This window comes from Denticeps clupeoides, chromosome 17 (genome assembly GCF_900700375.1).
Source record: "Denticeps clupeoides chromosome 17, fDenClu1.1, whole genome shotgun sequence".
Lineage (NCBI taxonomy): Eukaryota > Metazoa > Chordata > Actinopteri > Clupeiformes > Denticipitidae > Denticeps > Denticeps clupeoides.
The window spans coordinates 10,423,676-10,446,468 of record NC_041723.1 but is presented as its reverse complement, the minus strand read 5'-3'; the positions used below and the strand labels follow the sequence as shown (position 1 = coordinate 10,446,468).

At 43.0% G+C, this 22,793-nt stretch overlaps 1 protein-coding gene across 3 annotated transcripts; it reads left to right on the top strand.

Annotated features, from left to right (window-relative positions):
- The first annotated feature begins 753 nt into the window (after positions 1–753).
- Positions 754–17,947, top strand: wasla (WASP like actin nucleation promoting factor a). Of its 3 annotated transcripts, XM_028958969.1 has the most exons (11): positions 754–1,185; positions 5,902–6,036; positions 9,753–9,839; positions 10,041–10,137; positions 10,901–10,924; positions 13,922–14,102; positions 14,504–14,546; positions 15,515–15,668; positions 15,882–16,414; positions 16,499–16,607; positions 16,892–17,947. In XM_028958969.1, exons 1-11 carry the CDS (start codon positions 1,081–1,083, stop codon positions 16,951–16,953), a joined length of 1,530 nt encoding a protein of 509 aa, XP_028814802.1. In that variant the 5' UTR covers positions 754–1,080; the 3' UTR covers positions 16,954–17,947. The 3 variants fall into 3 exon arrangements, with proteins under 3 accessions (XP_028814802.1, XP_028814804.1, XP_028814803.1); XM_028958971.1 differs by lacking the exon at positions 10,901–10,924; XM_028958970.1 differs by lacking the exons at positions 754–1,185; positions 5,902–6,036; positions 9,753–9,839; positions 10,041–10,137 and having other exon boundaries at positions 10,165–13,282.
- Positions 17,948–22,793: the final 4,846 nt, after the last annotated feature.

The following is a 22,793-nucleotide window of genomic DNA, read 5'->3' as shown; positions in this document are numbered from 1 at the left end:
GGACAGAGCCCTCTGTATCATGACATAATGACATAATCATGACATAATCTCACATGAATCCAGGAGGAGTGTATTTGGTTGGCAGGATCTTTGAGGATACTACATGCAAATTTTAAACCGAAGGCCATGAAAGCATTCAAGCTCCTACACCTGTTCGTGCGTTTAGCCTTACGGAACTTTTACTGTGGATTTAAGAGGTTTATGATGCACTGCTGTCAATTCTGTTCAAGAGAAAATATAATGCAAAATAATGTGTCTTTAGATCATATGTTCATTTAAAAATGGCTCAGACGTTGGCACATAAGCACCCGAGTTTCAACTGGATGACGTTCATATTTGAACAAAACTATTAGAGCTATTATAAAACATATTATAAGACTGTTGGCGGTAAATACGCTTTTATAGCCGCTTACAAGGATTATGCTGCCAGTGATATCGTAGATGCAATTAAAATGAGAGTAATGTCCATTTATGTAGCTTTAACGCAATGCGCGCTGCGCCGTCTGACTCCTCCCTTCTCCGCGCGCCCATCCGCATACTGCAAAATCCTCAGGAAAACAGGGCGAGACCATTACGCAAACGGAGGGGTTTCCATTTCTCACATGTCCTCACTTTCATCCTGTATATAGAAATTTGTGTTTCTACGTTTTCTGTAATAACCCCACCGTGTAATAAACGTTGATTTAACAGGCACAGCGCGATATTAAATTAGGGATTAAGACGCCATTGGAACTGCCTTGCCTCCCCTGCGTTGCTCTTCATAATGGGTCGTCCTTCCTGCTGCCATGTTGGATTGAGGAATCGATGTTGCAGTTGGAGTTTTGTAATGAAAGTTTGTGTTTTGCTGACACTAAACTAAAGGAAATGAACTTCTGCGGGATGGACGTCTAGCGCCGGAGACACGCGGGCTTTGCGCGGCGAGACGCGCCTCTTCCAGCTTCCTGTCGTCAGGGTACACCTTCCAAAGGGTCTGGCCACAGGCCACGATGACCAATGGCCGCGTTTACTCCATCTAACACCCCTTCGCCGAGCGAGCGAGGTGTCTGTCCGCCGGTGTAAAGGACGCGGAACGTCTTCAGCATGAGCGCGCATCCTCCGCAGAGGCGGGTGGCGAACATCGGCTCCCTCCTCCTCACCCCGCAAGAGAACGACGGGCTCTTCTCCCACCTCGGCAGGAAATGCGTCGTAAGTTTCTTATCTGCTTCTTCTTGTTTGGGGGGGAATTGTGACAGGAACGTTTGATTCCACACTTTTCTTGGCCGTCTTCCCGCCTGGAGCGGCGGGTTGGGGATAAACGTGTAGAGCAGAATTCACCTGCGTCCTCCCCTGTCGCGTCCAGGTTTTTTTTATTTTTTTTAGTAAAATATTACGGCGCCGTGCTGTTAGAGATGCAGCCAGAAACCACTCTCAGACATCTTGAAGGCTTCTATGTTATTTCACCATGATGTGGTGGAGTTATTGGGTTCATTCTTCATACCTGGGATTTGGGCCCAGCGTGTGATCTGGTTTTACTTCGTGGTTTGGTGTCATCTTTCCACCTGCCACAGACTCTACGTGGTCGTCGTGAGCAGAAGTACTATTGTTCCTCTACAGACAGCCTGTGAACATCTCTGAAAGTCACGTTCACGCATGCGTTGGATAAAGAACCCATTCTGAAAGCCACTTCTGCGACTCTCGCCGTATCTCGGAGTGGAAGGTGAATGGCTCCCCGGTATAAGTTCTGGTTATGTGTTGCAGAACTGTCGCGGCCCCGGTGACGGGGACCGGTCACTCCCCACTCCGTTCATGCTGTGACATTGCAGACTGCAGCTCCGGCAACGCCGTAGTGACCAGTCGGCATAATTAAGTCGTTCTCCTTCTCTCTTTTTGGTTCGGGCACGTTGGCCGCATTTCAGAGTTGGTGAGATTTCTCTTCTGTCAGAAAGAAAGTTGAAATCTGGGCCTCGGGCACGACATTGAGGCCATTCAGCAGTAAAGTAGTCCAACTTTCTACCCAGGTTGTTTGCATATGCATGGCTGGTCTGTGGGCTCCACTGTCAAGGCCGTGGCAGTCCAGGCGAATGAGCCGGGGCGGAGAAGAAAGTGGCGCTTTCATTCTGGCTGGGAATGAGTGAATATGAGGCATGGCGTCAGGGCCGCCTTCCAGCAGTCATGCGTTCATTCATCGCATTCTCTTCCTGTCCCCTATCAGAGTGAGGGCCGCTGATGGAAGGGGTCCAATTTGCACAATGGAGATTGAGGGAGAGAGGAAGGAAGGGGCACATCCACAGAGGAATATGTAATTAACATTTAGTGAGGTTAATAAGTTTTTATAAAAGGTTTTCAGTATTTTTTTTGCTTATTCCATGTGTATAATAATTGATTCTGTAATTGATTCTACTAACAGGGTATAAATCATTTTAATAAGGTTCATTGTTTATCTAGACCGAAATGTTTTAATCCCAGCAGCTAGGCTGCAAGGTGGTTGCCAGTTTGGCTGTTTTTCAAATTGATATTTCGTGGGAAAATGGCTTGTCTGGAATAGTTATTGAGGAACTTATTTCCCTTTAACCATTTGTCCCATTTGACTTTAACAGTACACCATGTACACCCTGATTATTTAACAGATAGATTTGACTTTTTTTTTTTTTTTTTTTTTTTCCCCCTGTGTGTTTTTGGTGAGTTATCTGGCAACACCGGCATACTCTTTATCAGCACATTTTGCTTGATCGTAACGGGACTGTGCAACTCATTAAAAGGACATTTTTATAGCTCAATTTACTTTATCCCCACAACTAGTTGTCAGAACTATGAAGAAGAGTGTGACATGTAGTACTACTGGATATTTCAATATAAAGTTATGAAAGTATGAAAACTTGCCATGTGAGGCACAAGACACAGAAACACAATAAAATTCTGTAAACTCTATTAGCAGTCAGACAAAATTATTGCACCAAATATTCCAGCGTGTAATGGGTGTCAAAACTGTGCAACACTTCAATAAAATAAATGAAAGTGAAGTGATTGCCATTGTGATACACTGCAGCACAGCACACAGTGACACGTGTCCTCTGCTTTTAACCATCACCCTTGGTGAGCAGTGGGCAGCCATGACAGGTGCCCGGGGAGCAGTGTGTGGGGACGGTACTTTGCTCAGTGGCACCTTTGGGGTTTGGGGTTCGGCCACCATAATGTTTATGCAATACCAACATATGCAACTAAAATGACCAAGATGACATGATCCACTGCACAGCAATGTCACTGATCATGTGCTGAATTCTTCATGGAAAAACTACATGCGTAACAAATATTAATAAAAATCCAGTATTAGTGTGTCTGATCTCCCTGTTCTGAGTGCAGTGTTGTTGTCCAGTTATTATAGATTTGGCATCAGAGATGAAATGCTGTGGCAATGCAGAGTCCTTTGGTCATCTGTTCCTATAACCTGTTTCTGACCTTGTTCAAAAATAAGAAGTCGAAATTTGCCGGGAGATTTTGGTGACCAAAGCAGTTTGTTGCTTTTGTTGGAAAAATAAATGATGAGTTGGTATAAAAATGCCTAAAAAAAGAGTAGTTCTTTGGAAACCTGAGTCAGAAGTGCTGTTACCTGCTGTCCTTTTAAGTGTTGAGACGTGGCTGGATTTGGTTTCGCTTTAAAGTCGCCTCAGGGAGCGCGATCTCAAACACACCGAATTAGTTCACTGGTGGAAAGTATTTTTGTCCTCTTCCCCCTGCGGCCAACTCGCACCGAAACTGTGATCCTCGCAACATCTGCATTAATCCCAGCTCAGCACAATTGGTTTTCCTTGGGCTCCGGTCAGCATAGAAAACGCAACGGAGGGGAAGGATCTGCGGTTAAATGGAAGAAAATATCATTCCGTGCCAGGAAATCAAGTATTGGCCAGCAAGAAGTGAAATGCAGATCTGAGATAACTTGTGCCTTGGTAGCACAGTGAAGGAGCCGCAGGCTGCGGAGAAGCTTCTGTGAAGCGAGATTAAAGGCGCTAATGAAATGTCTGCTAGGCTGTGTTCAAAGGGGCCTGCTTCATTTTTACTCGATCATGGGAGGTCTTTAATGCTGCCCAGATTGGGCACATCTGGCTCCGGACGATCTCGAAACACTGCTCGAGTGGGGTTTTTTTTGTTAAAGGAAACCCCCCCCCAGTCCCCCTCATGGAATGCTCAACTTGCAGTTTTCCACAGACGAGGAAGCAGGTTTCATGCAGAGTTTCAATGACACAGCCGCCTCTGCATCATTAAAGCTGGCTTTAAAGGGCTTGAATTACTCTCCCTCACGACGCGTATGCGCAGTTAAGTCGCCGCATTCGGCCTGCATGGCTGTGCGGCTGCATGGGTTGTTCGTGGTGTCATGTGCCGGGTGTTCGATTGGCCTCTATTTCCACTCTTTCTGTTTGTTGAGCTGTTTGATAATGTTTTCTTTACCCTAATAGATTGATATAAATGTCTTTTGTACATGTCACTATTGCTGTTGGCATAAGTTGCCACATACGGGCACTTTTAATGGAAACCAAAATGCTTAGCGTGTTGGAAATGATCAGACAGTAAACACTAGGGGTGTTATAATGAATTGTATAATCGATGCATCGCGATGCAGACATGGATGATTCTGCATCGGTGCGGTGCAGAACATAACTGATTACGTCATAATGACGTTGTTTGGTGGTTTTCTGGCGGCAGTATAAAAATTCTCCCGAAAAAGGTAGTGCTGGTAGTGACTCTGGGTGCCTGATCTGTGTACAGCGCCACTCCATGCAGCTTCACGCTCGGCGGCCTGGTTCTCGCATCGCGGTTAAAGTTGAAATGAGTTGAACTTTGCTGCACGCAGTGACGTATTTTGGCGCGACCAATAGAAAGTGGGCGAGTGTTCTTTCTGCCGCTTTGAAATACACACAAGAAGCAGGAATGGAGGAAAAGCTGATTTTAATAATCTCTGACTGTGCAGAGATCTACAACATGACATTATCGTCTTACCGGGAGTTTAGAAAAACACTGAGCCGAGCGGAATGAACAGAAGAATGGTCTATGCTCTGTCCTCCCTCACCTGACTCCACGGACGTCTGAATCAGACATTTTTCTGGCGGTTGTGGCTTCAGGTTGAAGTGGCTTTGGGTCGGTGTGTAGTGGAGGAAACTCTGGTGAAACATGCAGAGAAAGGATGCCCACCGGGAAGAAAGAGAACCTCACACCGCAGCTGGGGTTTCCATCACTCTCTCTGCATCAGGACGGGGGCAGACAGCTAACTCCGCCCGCAGCATAGTGTCATATTACCAGTATATACAACTGTTACAAGGTGAACGGCAACATTATCATGTGACAATGTAGAAAATGCATGCATTAATAATTGTAATCGAATGGTGAATCGAGTAGAATCAGATGCACTGATTCAGCACAGTTGCTCAATGTTCTAATGATCATCACCCAAAACAATTTACTTATCTTAGGTCAGGTGTGTTGGTTCTGCGCCATTTACAAAGCAAGTACACTATGCACCCTTCATTTACAGCGACCTTTTGCCATAGACATGCCATAGTGATATGCCCTAGGTCTGTCTGTGGTTTAAAAGAAGAATTGTTAATAAAGAAGTACACTGTGCTGAAAACTCAGTTAAAAGTAAAAAAAAAAAAAAAAAAAGTTAGCGAGTTATTCTAAAAATTGTGATTTATTGGCGTTTATTAAACCGTTATCTGGTCATTGCTTTGGTTTCACTCATGTATCTGTTTCTTCCCCTCTGTATTTGCTTTTGAAGCCCAAGCAATGCTCAGTTCAGCTTTAAAGAGCACTTCTGGCATTGTGTGGAAACACGTCTTTGCACTGTGAGAGTGGCAGTGTGATTTTATCTTTTTTTTTTTTTTTTTGATAAATGCTGGTGTTTAATTATGGCCCGGTTGTGTTCCCTTACAGACGCTCAGCTCAGCTGTGGTGCAGGTCTATGCAGCAGACAGGGGGGTGTCTTGGGTGAAAAAGTGCTGTGGGGTGGCCTGTTTGGTCAAGGACAACCCACAGAGATCTTACTTCATCCGTGTTTTTGACATCAAGGTAAGACCACCGTGCCTACTACCGTGCCTACTACCGTGCCTACTACCGTGCCTACTACCGTGCCTACTACCGTGCCTACTACCGTGCCTACTCATCTGTCACCATTACGTCCCATTAAGTTGATGGGACAGGTATGTCTAGTGCAGGACATTGGCAGTTGGTTGTAAGTGAGGCTGTTCAGACATGTCTTGGGTGATCCGATCACAGCTGGACATTTCAGCGTCCCTCCACATTCGTCTCAGGTGACCGATGTGTGATCGGATCTCACTTCCCCTTTCTACATGCAAATTGGCACATTTATCATTTCCTTTAGCAAAAAACAGATGTACGGTGCATCCGCAAAGTATTTACAGCACATCACTTTTACAAGTTTTGTTATGTTACAGCTTTATTCTAAAATGTATTAAAATCATTTTTTTCTTCAGAATTCTACACACAGCACCTGGTTTTGGCAAATTTATAAAAAATAAAAAATTTGAGAAGACACATGAACATAAGTATTCACAGCCTTTGCCAAAAATTGAGACAGCATCATCTGGGGAAGGTTACAGAAAACATTCTCCTGCTTTGAAGGTCCCAATGGACTCAATCATTCGTACACTCCTCCCATCCGGCAGACGCTACCGCAGCATCAGGTCTCGATCCTCCAGGATGCGTGATAGCTTCTTTCCACAAGCCATCAGGCTCCTGAACACACTACCTGCTCTCATACTTCCCCCCCCACACACACACTCGCACTGTGGACTAACTCTGTTGCACCTCTGCACTTTACACCTCATTGCTGCAGTTATGCACACGCTGCTACACGGACTACCTCTTCATGTTGCACTGAAACCAATAACTGTACTATCATTACTGTTATTTATTTGCACAGTCGGTAAACATGTATATATCACTGGTCATTTTTTAACACTTTATTTTTAGCTAAAATGTATATTTTGTATCTTATTTATTTATATATTGTATTTCATGTGCCGCATCTGTTTTTTGTTGTCTACTTTTATGTTGCACTGTGTAAACTGGAGCCACGTCTTCTCATCTCTCTGTATATCTGTACAATATATAGAAGAGATGACAATAAAGTTAACTTGAACTTGAAGTGGAAGAAGTTCAAAACCACCAGGACTCTTCCTAGAGTCCAAGCGATCGGCCGAGATGGGAGATGACCAAGAACACACTTGTCAGAGCTCAAGAAGTCCTCTGTGGACAGAGGAGAACTTTCTAGACGGACAACCATCCCTGCAGCAATCCACCGATCAGGCCTATGGTGGAGTGGCCAGATGGAAGCCATGCCTTAGTAAAAGTTTGCCAAAAGGCACCTGAAGGACTCTAAGACCATGAGAAACAAAATTCTCTGGTCTGATCAGGCGATGCCAGGCATCACGTTTGAAGGAGACCAGGCACCACTCATCACCAGGCCAATACCATCCCTACAGTGAAGAATGAAAGTGAAGCGATTGTCATTGTGAAACACAACACAACACAGCACACGATGACACAACGAAAGGTGTCCTCTGCTTTAAAGCAGTCATGCTTGGTGGGCAGTGTGTGGGGGTGGTACTTTGCTCAATGGCACCTTGGTGGTTCGGGGTTCGAATTGGCAACCTTCTGTTAACTTACTAGCTAGGCCACCACTGCCATGATAGTGGCAGCATCATGTTGTGGGGGGTGTTTTTCAGATTAGTCAGGATAGTCTAGATGACTGCAGTACAGAGACATCCTGGATGAAAACCTGCTCCAGTTCGCTTCATTTTTCACCTTTCAGCAGGACAACAACCCTAAGCATACAGCCGAGATATCAAAAGAGTGGATTCAGGACTATGTTCTTGAGTGGCTGAGCCAATGCCCAGACATGAATCTGATTGAACATCTCTGGAGAGATCTTAAAATTGTGCCTAAGACTGAGTTCTTATGTACATGTGATTTCTCAGTTTGTTTATTTTTATTATTTTAACCCCCCCCGGGGGGGGCATTGGGCAAAGAAAGATCTTAAATTCTGAAGAAAAAATTCAATTAGTCAATTTTGGAATAAGGCTGTAAAATAAGACAATGAGGAAAAAGTGATTCATTGTGAATACTTTTTGGATGCACTGTATGTCAAGGTCAGACAGAAATGGATCATATTATGATGTCTCTAGATATGTAAATAGTAAATCAACCAATAAACATTAAGAGTGTAACAAATAACCAGTGCCAGTCGGAAAGGTTTCATGCTACATGCTTTGTTGAAAAGGTACAAGGCTTCAATACACAGACGGCTGGATTAGATTGAACAGTTAGACTAACAAAATGAAGAAACTTATTCATTTTACTGCTATGCTGCTGATCTGCCCAAAGCTCTGCTATACCAGAGGACAAACGTTTCTAAGACATTTCGACTGGTACGATCATCTCTTAAGTTACTAGGAAAGCATTCATCTAAACTCTTGTCATGACTCCTAGGTGGTGGAATGAACTTCGACTAGAAGTGACTAAAGACCTTCAGACGCAAGCTAAAAACTTTCCTTTTTAGGAAATACTTTAGGAAAAGGGCCTAGCCCTACGTACACTTACTTCTTAAAAAAAAAAAGGCTTTGGGTACTGAGTTATTAAGCTAATGATATTTAAAGATCGGGTCCTAGTGAACCAAATGAGGGATTTCAATCATTGATGATCTAAAGCACTTGTATAAATTGCTCTGGCTCAGAGCATCTGCCAAATTATGTAAATGTAAATTTGGATTTTACAAGTGGAATGGGGAAAACTAGTTAAAACCTTTGCAATAGGTAAGGAGTTTTAAACACCACTAAAATACAGCATGACTAACATCAGTACTCACTTAGTGATATAATGTGAGTTGTGTAGTTAGGGCTGCAACTATCAAGTATGTACTTTTTTGGGGGGTTTTATACAATATTGAGGGCCTTTCATGCTACATAATGAACTATTTATAAAACAGCAATTGGCTGTTTTAATACTTACAATAACATAAACTTACTCTGAAATGTGTAATTATTCACAAATAAATACTATTTGTCGTTAAACAAAAGTTAAATCACTTGAGGTTGGTAAATAGTATAGGTGTTTGTGTGTGAGTGCAAGGAATGTACATAACAGGTATTTATGTAAGTATTTATTTATTTATGCTTTTGTAGCTCAAAGTACATGGGCTCTGTTTTTATTGGTTGCGTGTTAGTTCAATAATATGCCGCTTTTTTCGGCCCAGTACATGGCAAAAATTACGCTCCCCTTCTTTTTCGTTTTGGACTAGACTTTTTTTTTATTTTTTTATTATTTATTTTGATCAAACCCCCTTTGAGTGCATTTAACAGTCTCTTTGAAACACAAGCAGAACATGCCATTTAATGCAAGTTATAGAAAGTAAAAGGAGCCTTGATTCTTGAAATGATTCAGTCATCAAAATCTACAATTTCTAGTCTAGTATGACTTATTTCAACTAAAACTAGAGGCAAGGTGGTAAGGTCTTCAGTACTACCCTTTCATGTGCTAAGGCTGTGCAGTGTTGTGGAGTATAAAGGAATCCAAACCAAATCGATCTATGTTACATGTCATCACAAGAGCCACAAGGGGTGCAAACACAGCCCAAGCCAATGCTTGGGACCCTCAGCCTGTTTGAGGTTTTCGTTGCATCTTCAAAGTGTAAAATACAAATTTCACAATAAAACGCAAATATGTTAACAATAAATAATAAAATAAGCTTCTTGTATCTGTTTCAGGAGGGGAAAATGATATTTGAGCAGGAGCTGTACAACAGCTTTGCCAATAGTTCTTCAAGATCGTATTTCATTACGTTTGCAGGAGATGTAAGTATTGCTGGTCTCCCAGAATTTTACACAATCACAACGCCTTTGTACACCCAGCCTGTAGTGCCACCATTGCACAAAATATTTAGTTATGGTGGCACACCATTCAGTTATGTTGGTCTCGTCTATATTGTAGTCTGTGGTAGATTTCTGGTCTATGTTTCAGGCGTTTTTGATCCTGACGTTGTTCTCTGTGTCTAGACCTGCCAGGTAGGGCTGAATTTCGCCAGCGAAGAGGAAGCCAAGCGATTCAGGGTGGCACTCAATGACCTGCTCGTCCGGCGACAGCGAAAAACAGGTAACGGTGGTGACCCTGTAACAGGAACTGTTCAGTTTTTTCTTGCCATTGTTAGGAGCAGAGCGGTTTCCCTCTGCGCTTATCAAGGCAAGAGACCCAGTACTATTTCTCAAGGACACTCTGCCCACTAGTCAACACTATTGTTTTACACTACTTGTAAGACATTTAATCTATACTGTAGCCCATGGAACATCCATTTAGATTTCATGGTCCTTGAGCAACTGATACTGCAAATCTCTTCCTTCTCCTGTTTGACTCTGTGTGGACCTTGTTGTAATAGAAGCTGCTGGAGCCCGTTTCCCCACACATTAACAGCTCTTTCTCTTCCTCACCTTAATCCAATACCTCTGCTTCTCAGCTCCTCTCCTTGCTTCTTCCTCCTAAGTGCAGTTGTGCTGGTGTGGATTAGTCGGTCTGTCCTTTTGTACCCTCCATATATTCTTTCTCAGCTCTCTTCTGCATGCTGAGTGTTGAAATCAGGACCATTCTTCATCTGTTAAAGAGCACATCTTCACACCTTCTTTTCTGGTTCTATCCGTCCGTTCTTCAGGCTAAACCTGTGGGACATAATGCGTCATTCCTACATATGCTGATTTATTAATATAAATAAATCTGATGCTCCGATCCAGATTCTGACAAGGAATTGAAACTCCACTCCTCAGCGCTCACTCCACACCACACTCGTCTATTCTCACTAACATTCTTTTATCTACCTGCCCACTCACCCGTACAGAGTGTTAACAATTTCAATTTTGTTTTGCAGAAAAAAGACGTGACCTTCCAAATGGTAGGTTTTTCTTTTGTTACTGAAGTGCACATGTGGCCGACCCCTGTGAACATGCACAAGCTCAGTTCAACAAGATAGCCTCTTGATTCCCCTGACCCCGAACTTCAGTGTCCGAGCTGAGAAGCAGCGGTGTTCCACACGATGCATGTCCCCTTAGCACAGTCTGGTTCCTAAGTAATCTTCCCCTCATTAAGAAGCCTGTTGTCACTTAAACCAAAAAAGTATAACCTTATCTCCCAGAACACTGCAGGTTGAATAAAGAAACCGAGCAAGGCAAAAACTGGAGCTCTGTAACACCACTCTACATTGCAGCACCATACCACCCAGCCGTCTTCAGTCACATGTTAACATCATATGCAGGCCACCCCTGGCCCTCTGGATGAAAGCATGTTGTAAATTTGGCTTTTATTGACAGGTGAGGACATCTGCAGATGAGTAGCAGGAAATGTTCTCTTTTAAGCTTTTGAGTGTGCCGACTGTGTTAATGCACAGTGCATGTCTGATTGTGACCATGTGCTGTTCACTCTGAAAGCCTCTGATCGAATCAGTCTTTTAATGCCGTGAGAACTGGGGCTCGTTCACATAAATATTTACTCTGTTACACCTCCTTTCTTAGGGCCAGGAGAAGTGTACCTTGCTGATGGAATACTCATGTTGTCAGGGCCCATTCACTCTTCACATTTACTTTATTTTCAATGGAGCGACGTGGCTGCGCTGCACCGTGCAGCGGCAGCACTCTGCGTATTTATTTCCAGTCCCGCAGGTGAACACGCAACCAAGTAAAAGCAGGATTTGCACACAGTACATGATGCACATGATTATAAACAATGAAAGCCACCACTCAAATATTATTCTTTAAAAAAAAGGTCCCTGGAGCAAATGTTTGCCCTTCAGTGGCCTACTCTAAGCTTTCGGGGCATTGGGCAAACAAAGATCTTAAATCTCTATCTGAGTGGGGCCGTCTTTCTTTTATTAATGCAGATGACTGCCACCTGATAATTTGCAGGGGAATATTTTTCACCCAGACTGAGGTGAATGAGGCGGAGGAGGATGTTCACCAGATTCTTCCATGTTTCCCCCGAATGAGGACTCCAGTGGCATTCTCTATATTACTGCTGCCCTTCTTCCTTTTTTTTTTTTTTTTTAAAACCCATCCAATTTTATTATATAAATTTCTCCGCTGTGTATTTCTGTCAACAGATAGTAGCAGTCTTTATGCCTTATCATGTGTAATAGATGTGGAAAGGTGTCTGTTGGAATTCTATAACCTTGTTCCAGAGGAGGTTAGTGGAGGACCCAAATTAGAACTGTTGGATAAAGTATGAATTGGTCTGTGACGTTTTGGTCAATCTAGTTTGTTTTTCGATGTCATCGTTCCATTTTTACCCTTTATGTTCACATGGGGTGAGTTTCAATAGAATGTTGCATGTGTTTCACTCAGAGGATGGGCGGAGGTCGAGATGAAATGTACCTCCTCATATCCTCAATACTCAATTCTATGGTATTGTTTCAGCCTAGTTCCTCTTTTTACATCCTTATCAGTTATTATGCTTTATTGTTTCAACTTTTTTTGTCAGTTTTTGCCCCAGTTATCACTTTCTTTAACTTATTTATGTGCCGGTTTCATCTCTTTCTCGTGACTTGACCAGTAACTGGTATATTGGTTTGACCATTTTCTTTTTGTGACCGGGGGTCGTCTTATCCGTAACAGAAGTGGCAAGTCATCTGAGTTTGCGTGTTTTGAGCCCTCGCTAGCAGGAGCGTAATGAGGACACTGTGTCCCCCTCCTTCTGTTCCTGCAGATGATGACTTGTAATTCTCAGAGCAAATGTCAGGGATTAGGATTAGACGTGGTTTTAAATGATTACGCAATGCTGCCCAGCATGCCTCGTTTTTTACTTTTGGAGATGTGTGTGGTGTAGATGGTTTCGGCTGGACGTCTGTTTCAAAGCTTTTCCTGGGACTATTGTTTGCATTGTTGCGTCTGCCGTACTTCCCGCCGCGTGGACAGACGTCTATTGTATCTGGTCAGACGGCGATGCCCGGCCGGGGAGAAGATGTACTGCACCACTTTCCTCTCGGCGCCGTCTGAGGAGTTTTTGGACCGCGTGACCCAGCCCGAGAGCTGCCTAGCGCCGCTGCGCTGCCTGCCGCTGCCCCAGGAGGATCTGTACGCTGCGCCGCTGTCCCAGCATCCCGCGCGCTCGCCCGTCCGCACGCCCGTGCGGTCACCGCGGCACAGAGCGCACCACTCGCTCTCAGCAGCAGGAGGTGGCGCGTGGAAGCCGGACGCCAGGGGAGAGCAGCGAGACCTCAGGGATAGACGTAGTCAGAGCGGGTTAATGGGGGCAGCCACAGGTAGGGACGGGGTTCTGGGCTTGGTTGTGACCGACTGGTTTTTTGCCGCGGCAGCGTGTGTTTTACCAAACCTAACCGTATGTAAATGCTTATTGTCACCTTGTGGAGTGTTGAATTCTGACCCGTTTAACAAGCTTTGCATGTCGGTTTATTTGATTGGCAGACATGTCTTTAGAATTGCATGGAAGGGCTTATGTGAGTGATGGTGCTTGTGTATTGCTGGACTGAATGGATCCTCTGAAGTCCCGGTGGGTTCACTATTTTTGTTCCCTGTAGCCTGTAACCCAGTTTGATGCTCTCGTGTTTGAAAATAAAGTTTTAAGAGGTTTTTCCACAGAATTCGTTCTAGAATCCCCTCCACATGTGAATATAAGTGAATATAAATTCATATAATTGTATCTTTTTTTTTTTTTTGGAAGGCTATGGCCGGGAGTATGTGTCATGTTTACCGCAAACTCCCACTCCCAACTTTGTAAGTCCCCCTCGGCATCTTGACCACGGAAGAACAGGGAATCATTGTTGCATGGTCCTCTAGTGCAGATGAACCTCCACGGCTCTGTTCATCTCTTGCTATAAGGTTGTGCTTTGGGTGTCTGGGGTCAGCCTGTGACACTTTCCTTGTCTTTGACCTGTTTGCAGGGCCCACGTTGCCCATGGCAACGGTGGACATCAAGAACCCTGAGATCAACAATGTGCGTTTCCACAACAACTCCCACATGAACAACATGGTTCACAGCAGCATCAGCAAGAAGGAGAAGAAATCAAAGAGCAAGAGAAAGAAGCTGACCAAGGCTGATATTGGGACACCCAGCAACTTCCAGTGAGTCTTGTTCTTGTGTCGTCCTCCTGTCTATTTATTTATGTATTTATTAACTCTTCTATCAGGGAATACCAGACAGGACTGAATGTCATTAAAATGTCATTTGTTTAATAATCCTGTGGGTTTGTCACTGATAAGCCCTCAAAACACCTTTACCTTTTCTGATAATGTTCCATCAAGGTATGCTCAGGACAGCGGTGATTTTCTGCACACTTATCTTTGCTTTGCACATTGTCACGTTGCTCACCCGTCTATATATGTTGTGTTTGCTCATTGTCCCTCAAAGGATTCTTGTCTTCGTGTGTGTGTGTGTGTCCAGACCATGTATTCACCCAGGACTGCCATGTGTGTGTGTTTTTTTTTTTTTTTTTTTCTTTTCTTTTTTCCCCTCTTTCTTTCAGGCACATTGGCCATGTGGGCTGGGATCCGAACACGGGCTTTGACGTAAGTAACAGGCCACAATAGCGGCCTGTTTTTCAGGCTCCTCCTCACTCCTGTTGCCACACTGAAAGCATAAAGTCAGCTGTGTGATGGTGGTGATGAAACACCCCATACAGACTGCACCCTGGCATGCGATGCTGTAATGCAGCCCGTCTCCCACTCCCGTTATGAGCTGGACTGCTTCTTGTTTTAGATGCGGCCTGCAGATGCCAGCAAGGCCAAGCATTGGGCAGGAATACATAATGTGTGTGTTAATACATATGTACATTCCCAAGGGATGTAGGCCAAGTAACACATCTAGCACCTCGCTGTGCTTTGTGTTTGTATGCATGCTGCTGGCAGGTGGGAGTCCAGTGAGCTTAATTCTAGCTTCTTACACCAGTTCACCACAAGGGGCAGAGATGTTTTATTTTCTTAAAGTAGTTGTAGTGGATGCTTGTTTTCAGCAATATGGTGAAGTGTACGTTAAGCTGCCAGATCAGTCCACATGTACTGTTTAATAATCATAACTATAATGATTAGAATGAATAGGAAAAGTTTTTATGGAACAAACGTTTAAGAACAGCTGCTGGAAATGGAACTGGATTAATAGCTGCCTTGATCAGCTATGGCAATGGATGCATATTATTCACATGACATTTGTACAGTTGACATTTAGTTAATTGTTTTGTTTAGTCATTGATATTTGTAATAACTTTTGTTATGATGAAGTAATCAGAGTTTGAGATATGCTCATCCATTACATTTTATGGATTTCTGTATTATCTGTATGGAATTAGCATGAATTTTTAAAATCTGTATCACTCCAAAATCTACAAATCTGCTCATCATCTTATGGATAACTAGGAGCATTTGCAGTATGAACGAACGGTTTTATTTTTCAGTAATGTGCCAGGAGCTGTGTGGTTTTGCTGGTTACAATGTGAGTCATGTTGGACTTCTGATCTGTTGCTTGCGATCACTCACAACAGTTGAACAACCTGGACCCTGAGTTGAAGAACTTGTTTGACATGTGTGGCATCTCAGAGGCTCAGCTCAAAGACAAGGAGACCTCCAAAGTGATCTACGACTTCATCGAGAAGAAGGGAGGAGTGGAGGCGGTGAAGAATGAGCTTCGGAGGCAAGGTGACGACACTGATAATTCTCTTGTGACAATTGCCCAAAAACATTGATGTACCTAGAATCAGCATAATTCTGCAAATATGTAACATGACTTCAATACGCAGCACATCATGTTATATGGTTTGAGGTGCCCCCTTGTGGCCAATTTGAAAAAATACTTCCAACCTACAAGTTGGATTTTAGCTGTTTTTCTATGTTCTGTCATCTTTTCTGTAGCTCCTCCACCACCTCCATCCCGTGGTGGCCCACCCCCACCTCCCCCACCACACATGTCTACTCCTCCACCTCCTCCACCTGCCCGTGGGCGAGGAGCGCCACCTCCTCCTCCTCCCAGTAGGGCTCCCACCTCAGCACCTCCACCTCCTCCTCCTTCAAGAGTGGGAATGGGTGCTCCGCCACCACCTCCACCCTCTCGTGGCCACCCCCCACCCCCACCTCCTGCACCTATGCATGCTTCCACTGCCCCTCAGGCCCCACCTCCTCCACCACCTGCCCCTCCTTCCAGCGGAGCAGCTCCACCTCCACCCCCACCGCCGCCACCTCCTCCTCCTGGCCCTCCACCACCACCGGAGTTGGATAGTGGAGGGGGAGAACCACTGCCCTCGCCGATGGGTGGCAAGTCTGCTCTCCTGGATCAGATCAGAGAGGGCACGCAACTGAAGAGGGTCGAACAGAACAATAGGCCAGTGTCAAGCACGGGGCGTGATGCGCTGCTAGACCAGATCCGACAGGGCATCCAACTAAAGACAGTGAGTGCCGTCATCTCCCAACTTTTATTTATTTTTATTTCATGCTAACTCATATGTAATAATTGTGAATGTGCACACATTCAGGTGTCTGACAACTCGGACTCAGGCCCGCTTACTCCGGCTCCTTCAGCAGGTATTGTAGGGGCTCTAATGGAGGTGATGCAAAAGAGGAGCAAAGCCATTCACTCCTCAGGTAAGTGTCTCCTCAGAGGTTTTAAGGGTATTTCCCACTATGTGGTTTCTCACTTCTGAAATCATTCCATCCAGTCACGTTTATCTAGGATGTAGGTGCCTTTCCTCTTTGTTAGAGCTATAATTATAGTGCTAATTAGTCCTTGCCACAGATGTGCTCAATTCTGGTTTCAGATTTTTTTTCATAATATTTCCTGCATATGCTTGTGATATGACTCAGTAATACATATAATTATTATTTTTGCATATAACCCAGTAATAAGTGACATGAATTCCTTTTCCCAGACGAAGATGAGGATGATGAGGATGACGAGGACTTTGAAGATGATGATGAATGGGATGACTGAAAATAACTGACCTTAAAAATAACTGACACTAAATTGTCATGCTTCCAAAATTGTATTCAAACTGTGTAAATGTCTATCTTTTTTGCTGTATATTTTTGTTGCCTTTTTGCTTAAAAACTAATAATAATCTGTGCAATACCTCATTTAATCTTAAAAATGTCACCATGTGTCCACTGTAAAATAATCTCCAGGTCTGACTGTGCAGTTTTTCACAAGGACATGTTCTATTGTTTTTTTTTTTTTTTTTTTTTAATACCCCCCTCCCCCTTTGTTGATGAGGAAAGGGAAGCAGATGGGATTTTTCATGTTCTTCTTGTTTGATTAATTAAGATAACACTATTTTCATACTCTACTTTTCTGTAACTTAGTTTTTTTCTTATTCAGAGTCCTAGTTTTAGTGCTGTTATTTTCAGAGGCAATGTGTCTCTGGTCACCCATGTAAATCTACACGAAAACTTGTATTTGAAGCTACTATAGTTTTTGCACGAATGACAGGAATCCGTTCACAGCTGGAATACAGCGTTTTTTTTATAGGCTAGAGGTTTTTCACTGTGACTTCAGACAGAAGAAATGCACGTTAAATAAACACTAAAGATGGTGGACTCAAGGGGTTTTGCTGCCGGACTGATTGTCTTTAAATTTCTCATAGGTGGGAGAAATGGAAAATTTGACAGGGACATTAGCCAGTATCTCCTCCTTTGTCTTGAGGTACGGCCACACTAAAGCAACTCTAGATGCAGCACTCATGCATTAATAGCTTTTTAAGGGTCTTTGCTCGACTCGCTGCTACATGCAAGATAATAACCTTCAGCAGTTCCATAGAAACCATGTGTAGCAACTGATACTGTTTTAACGGTATTGTGGGGTGAATTTGTACAGTCCTCAAACGCTACGCTGCATTAAGAAACTGTCATGTTGACTTCAAACCTTAATGGGTTGGGAAAAGAATGAAAATACTAAATTGTATACATGAATAAATGCTATTATTTACAAATATGTGTTTTAGTTTTTTTATTATTATAGTATCTTTTCTAATTTAATTTGTAAATGTGCCGGTTGCACTGAATGAGTTGCTGGTCCCATGGGCTTGGTGATAATTTATTTTTTGGCCAGTAATATTTTCTGTAAGATTATATTACACATGTATCAATGACAATATTAAAGCATCTTGACAAATGTTTGTGTAGATGCTCCATGCACACCCAATGAGGCTTCCAATAGAACAATTTGTAATGTCAAATATGCAGATTCTTTTGAATCGTGAAATTAAAGTGTTAAATTACTGTATATCTAAGCCCCTGTAAGGCACCATACTAACTTGCTAGTGAATTTTGCATCTGGTTTGTGTGTACTTTTAGAATACACCTTGTTGTAGTAATGAAATGTAGACTGTGGAGCTGAATCCCTTTATTGGCTAAGGCATGATCAATTACATTGGCAATATGCCTAGCTTAATGTTGACAGCACTCTTCTTTTCACTACTGTCTTGTCTTGATCCACATCCTCATCAGATTAAGCATATAATGATCTGGTTTGTAAAAGTGCAAATATTGGGAGACAAATATTTTTAGGGAGACAAATCATTTCAATGTTAAATGGTTCATATTAATATGCAGAAGTGTTCATAGTCCCCATATGCCATGGCAACTGGAAAAAGAAAACCGTATTGAATAAAAATATATTTTCAGGCAGTCAAGCCGAGGGAGAGTTGTATGTGACCCCACTCGAATAGAGGTCAGACTTTACTGCCGACAGTAACAAGCCAGGCTTAATGAGTCCGTTCTGCTATTGTCTCACATGTTCTCCCCATGCATGAAAATGTCAAGCATTGCTCTGGAGATTTAATTTATTTTACAGGGAAGCAAAACATCAGAATTGCAGCTTTTATACGTTCATATTTTAATAGTTATGCATCGAGTCATGTTAGATAATGTGTCTGTGCTGTTATATGTTTTGTTAAAGCCTCCAGCTAAATAATGATTAAAGATATACTCCAAAAAAATCTTGAAAGAGTGAAAACCTCCTGCAGCGGTTTGTATGTCAGCGGCCCAGCCTGTTAATCTTATCATGACTGGACAGCCAATTTCTTTTTAAGGGGAGCCATTTCTGTCAGCTGTAAGGGGAAGGCTTTGCAAGATTATCACCACCCCACTGCCTTGTTCTTTAAAAGACTAGACATCTATTTTCACGTTACTTATCCAAAAGCATTTCACTGCATATCATACCGTGTATGACTGTGTACGTGACGAATAAAATTGGAATTTGAATTAATCAAACATTTCCAATGTTTGAACGATCGAAATGCATGTGGTCATCAGTAAACAGTGTCAGAGGGAAAGCACTTTTCCTGTATTATAATCCATCTATCCAACCATCTATTACCAAAACACTTTGTTTGATTTTCAGATGTTGAGTGTCAGATGAGTAGGCATTGAACCCCATTTCTTCACAATACAGCACATGTTTCTTGCTGGTAATGCTGAGCATTTCATTCCCATGCCATTTGCTGGATGTGATCCCTCCGGTGTCTGCCTCTGGGTTTCATTCCAGTTCCATATGTTCAACATACACTTACCCAGCTAAAAATCCAATCCACATCAGAGAAGTTGTTTTTGAAGTGAAGATGTTGGTTTTGGGTAATGAATGCTGGTGGCAGTCATCCTGGGTCCTGAAAGTTGAAGGTGGCCATGGTAGCCAAGTCAGTAAGGAAGCGGACCCATAATCGGAAGGTTGTATTTTCAAATCCCAAACCTCCAATGTGCCACTGAGGTCCCCTTGAGCAATAAACCGTCCCCACATACTACCTACCGGGCACCTTTCATGGCTGCCCACTGCTCCCCAAGGGTGATTGTTAAAAGTAAGGGACACATTTTGATGTGTGAACCATTGCTGTGCTGCAGTGTTTCACAATTACAATCACTAGAGTCTCACTTTCAGTTAGGGTATGGGTTGTTCTTCAGAAGACCCACCATCTCCATTCATTCCTGGCCACTACATATGTGCCACTGTTTCTGGAGAGACTGAAGTCAAAGGTTCAACAAAATGCATCAGTGTCTATTGAACATTAAATCTATTGAACATTTTTTCCTGGTCATCATCATTATTCTCATTATTCTCTGATTCTCAAACTAAACAATAATAAAACAGAAGTTTTACTTTTTGGAACAGCCTCCACTCTAGCCAAATCTCATAGTTTTCCCATTAATATATGAACAATTCTTCTGTCCATCCCTGCCCTCTGGGTGTCATATTTGATACGCTTTCATATATGAATTACATCACCCGGTCTGCATATTTTCATCTTCGTAACATTAACCAACTTTGTCCCTTCCTTACTGCCCAAGCTGCTGCCATACTTGTCTATAGCCTTATCACCTTCCAGATTGACTATTGCAATTCTCTTCTTTTTAGTCTCTCCATAAGCTCAAACCTCTTCAGAATTCTGCTGCTTGGGTTATTATAACTCGTACTCCCTCAAGAGAATACATCACCAACAGCTTCATTGATTGTCCATAGAAGCTAGATTAAATTAAAACATGTTTAATTCCTCATATTTAAATGCATCCCTAATCTTGTTCCTCCTTATCTTTGTGACCTGCTACATGCTTCACCACTGCTTCCCGGTCTCTCCAGTCATCTTCCGCCACTCATCTTATTGTTACCTTCGGCCCATCTTATCACTATGTGTAACAGAGCTTCCTTGGCTTTGGAACTCACATCCTCCCAACATAAGGAATTTAGATTCTCTTCCTTTATTTAAGTCATGGCTCAAAACTGATCTTATTTGTCAATTCTTGCTTATTGTACTGGTTTTTAGTTGTTTGTCAGTCATTTATTTTACTCTGAAAGGTGATCTTGGGTTTTAGAAAGGCGCCCTGAAATAAAATGTATTATTATTATTAGAGTGAAATACAGGGTTTTACAGGGTTCGGTACTGGGCCCTTAGATATTTTCATTGTACATGCTGCTGCTTGGACATTTGATTCATAGACGTGGAATGAACGTTAATTTTTTTATGCAGATCTCTGTGTACATCTCTGTCAAGCTGGATGAAAGTTCACCACCTTTGTTAGATGGAACATTGTGTAAAAGACCTCAGAGACTCGATGACCCGCAACTTCCTGCAGCCAGGAATTACAAGAAATTATGAACTATTGTGTTCTCTCAATTGGCTTCCAGTTAAGTACCATGTTTCCTTTAGATTATTCTGCTCACTTATAAAGCTGTGCATGGTGCACCACAATCCCTTCTTAACTGGAAGAAGGCCTACTTGCTGTCCCCTGAGTATGCAAAGTCACTGCTGGAAATAGAGCATTTGCTTACAGAGCCTCAAATCTTTTGAACAACCTTCCAAGGAATATTCAGGAATCAGACACTTTCTCAATATTTAAATTTAGACTAAAAACCTACTTATTCAGTCAGGCTTTTACCAAAACTCAATTCCCCTTTAGTAATGCTGCAGTAGTTAGTTATTCTGGAACCGTTTAGATCTCTGATCACTTATTGTCAATTTAGATAATGTACTATTAACACAGCCTCACCATCCACTCCCATGTGGATGGTAAATCTCTCCTGGAGAGCATCCTGGAGTGATCACGTTTTAAAGTGAAGTGATTGTCACATGTGATACACAGCAGCACAGCACACGGTGCACACAGTGAAATTTGTCCTCTGCATTTAACCCATCACCCTGAGTGAGCAGTGGGCAGCCATGACCGGCGCCCAGGGAGCAGTGTGTGGGGACGGTGCTTTTGCTCAGTGGCACCTCAGTGGTACCTTGGCGGATCGGGATTCGAACCGGCAACCTTCTGATTACGGGGTCGCTTCCTTAACCGCTAGGCCACCACTGCCCCTACGTGGCATTGCTTGGGGAGTTGTCTCCTTGCCACCGTTGTCTTTGGCTTGCTCACTTGGGGCAGTTTATTGTTAGGTGCTTTGTGACTATGTACATTGTAAAAAGCTCTTTATAAATAACATTTTATTGATTAATTGATTCTTTCCAGTCTTGCTCACGCTGTACAGATGTACATATCAGCCACTGATTTATTTGACATGGCCGTTTGATCGGGATTCCACATACACATTTGTGTGAATGCTGGTATTTTGAAATACCTTCCCTTCAAGCAAAGAAAGCAATGCACACAGAACAGATGGACTACATTACAGACTCATCTATATACATCTAGGCAGTGGTGGCATAGCAAGTAAGGAAATGGACCAGTTATCAGAAGGCTGCTGGTTCGAATCCCGAACCGCTAAGGTGCCACTGAGCAAAGCACCGTCCCCACACACTGCTCCCTGGGCACCTTTCATGGCTGTGCACTGCTCACCAAATGTGATGGGTTAAAAGTAGAGGACACATATTGTCACTTTACTTTCATTTTCATTTAAAACCCTGTATTATACCATTACGTTCTTCAAACAAAGTCACAAATCTAATCATTTATCTAGAAAATGTGCTTTGAGCTCTGTCTGAGTCATATCTCACCTGTTCTAGACTGGAATCAGACCTCTGTTCTGTTCCTGCCAGGAGTTCACCTGCCAGGCCACATGGCTGAAAATACCCACTGGGGTCTTGGCCTCGCTGCTTCAGTGTGGTGGGACGTTGTTATCGTGCTTGCTGTCTTTCCAGATCCTGGAGATATTGCCATCATTGATGGCAATATTGGCCAAAAAGCTGATCATCCATGTCGTCATATTTTTCAGATTTGAACCCGAAGGTGCTCATCTTAGATGACTTAGATAAACAGATGAACAGTTTTCGTGTGACACAACAATCCAAAACTATACAAATGACTGGCAGATGGCCTTTGGAGTTATTCTGTTCAAATCTCCTCAGC

Coding starts and splice junctions, on each gene's coding strand:
- wasla (XM_028958969.1), top strand. CDS start 1,081: ATGAGCGCGCATCCTCCGCAGAGGCGGGTGGCGAACATCGGCTCCCTC. Junction 1,186..5,901: donor ACCTCGGCAGGAAATGCGTC/GTAAGTTTCTTA, acceptor GTTCCCTTACAG/ACGCTCAGCTCAGCTGTGGT. Junction 16,608..16,891: donor CAAAGCCATTCACTCCTCAG/GTAAGTGTCTCC, acceptor TCCTTTTCCCAG/ACGAAGATGAGGATGATGAG.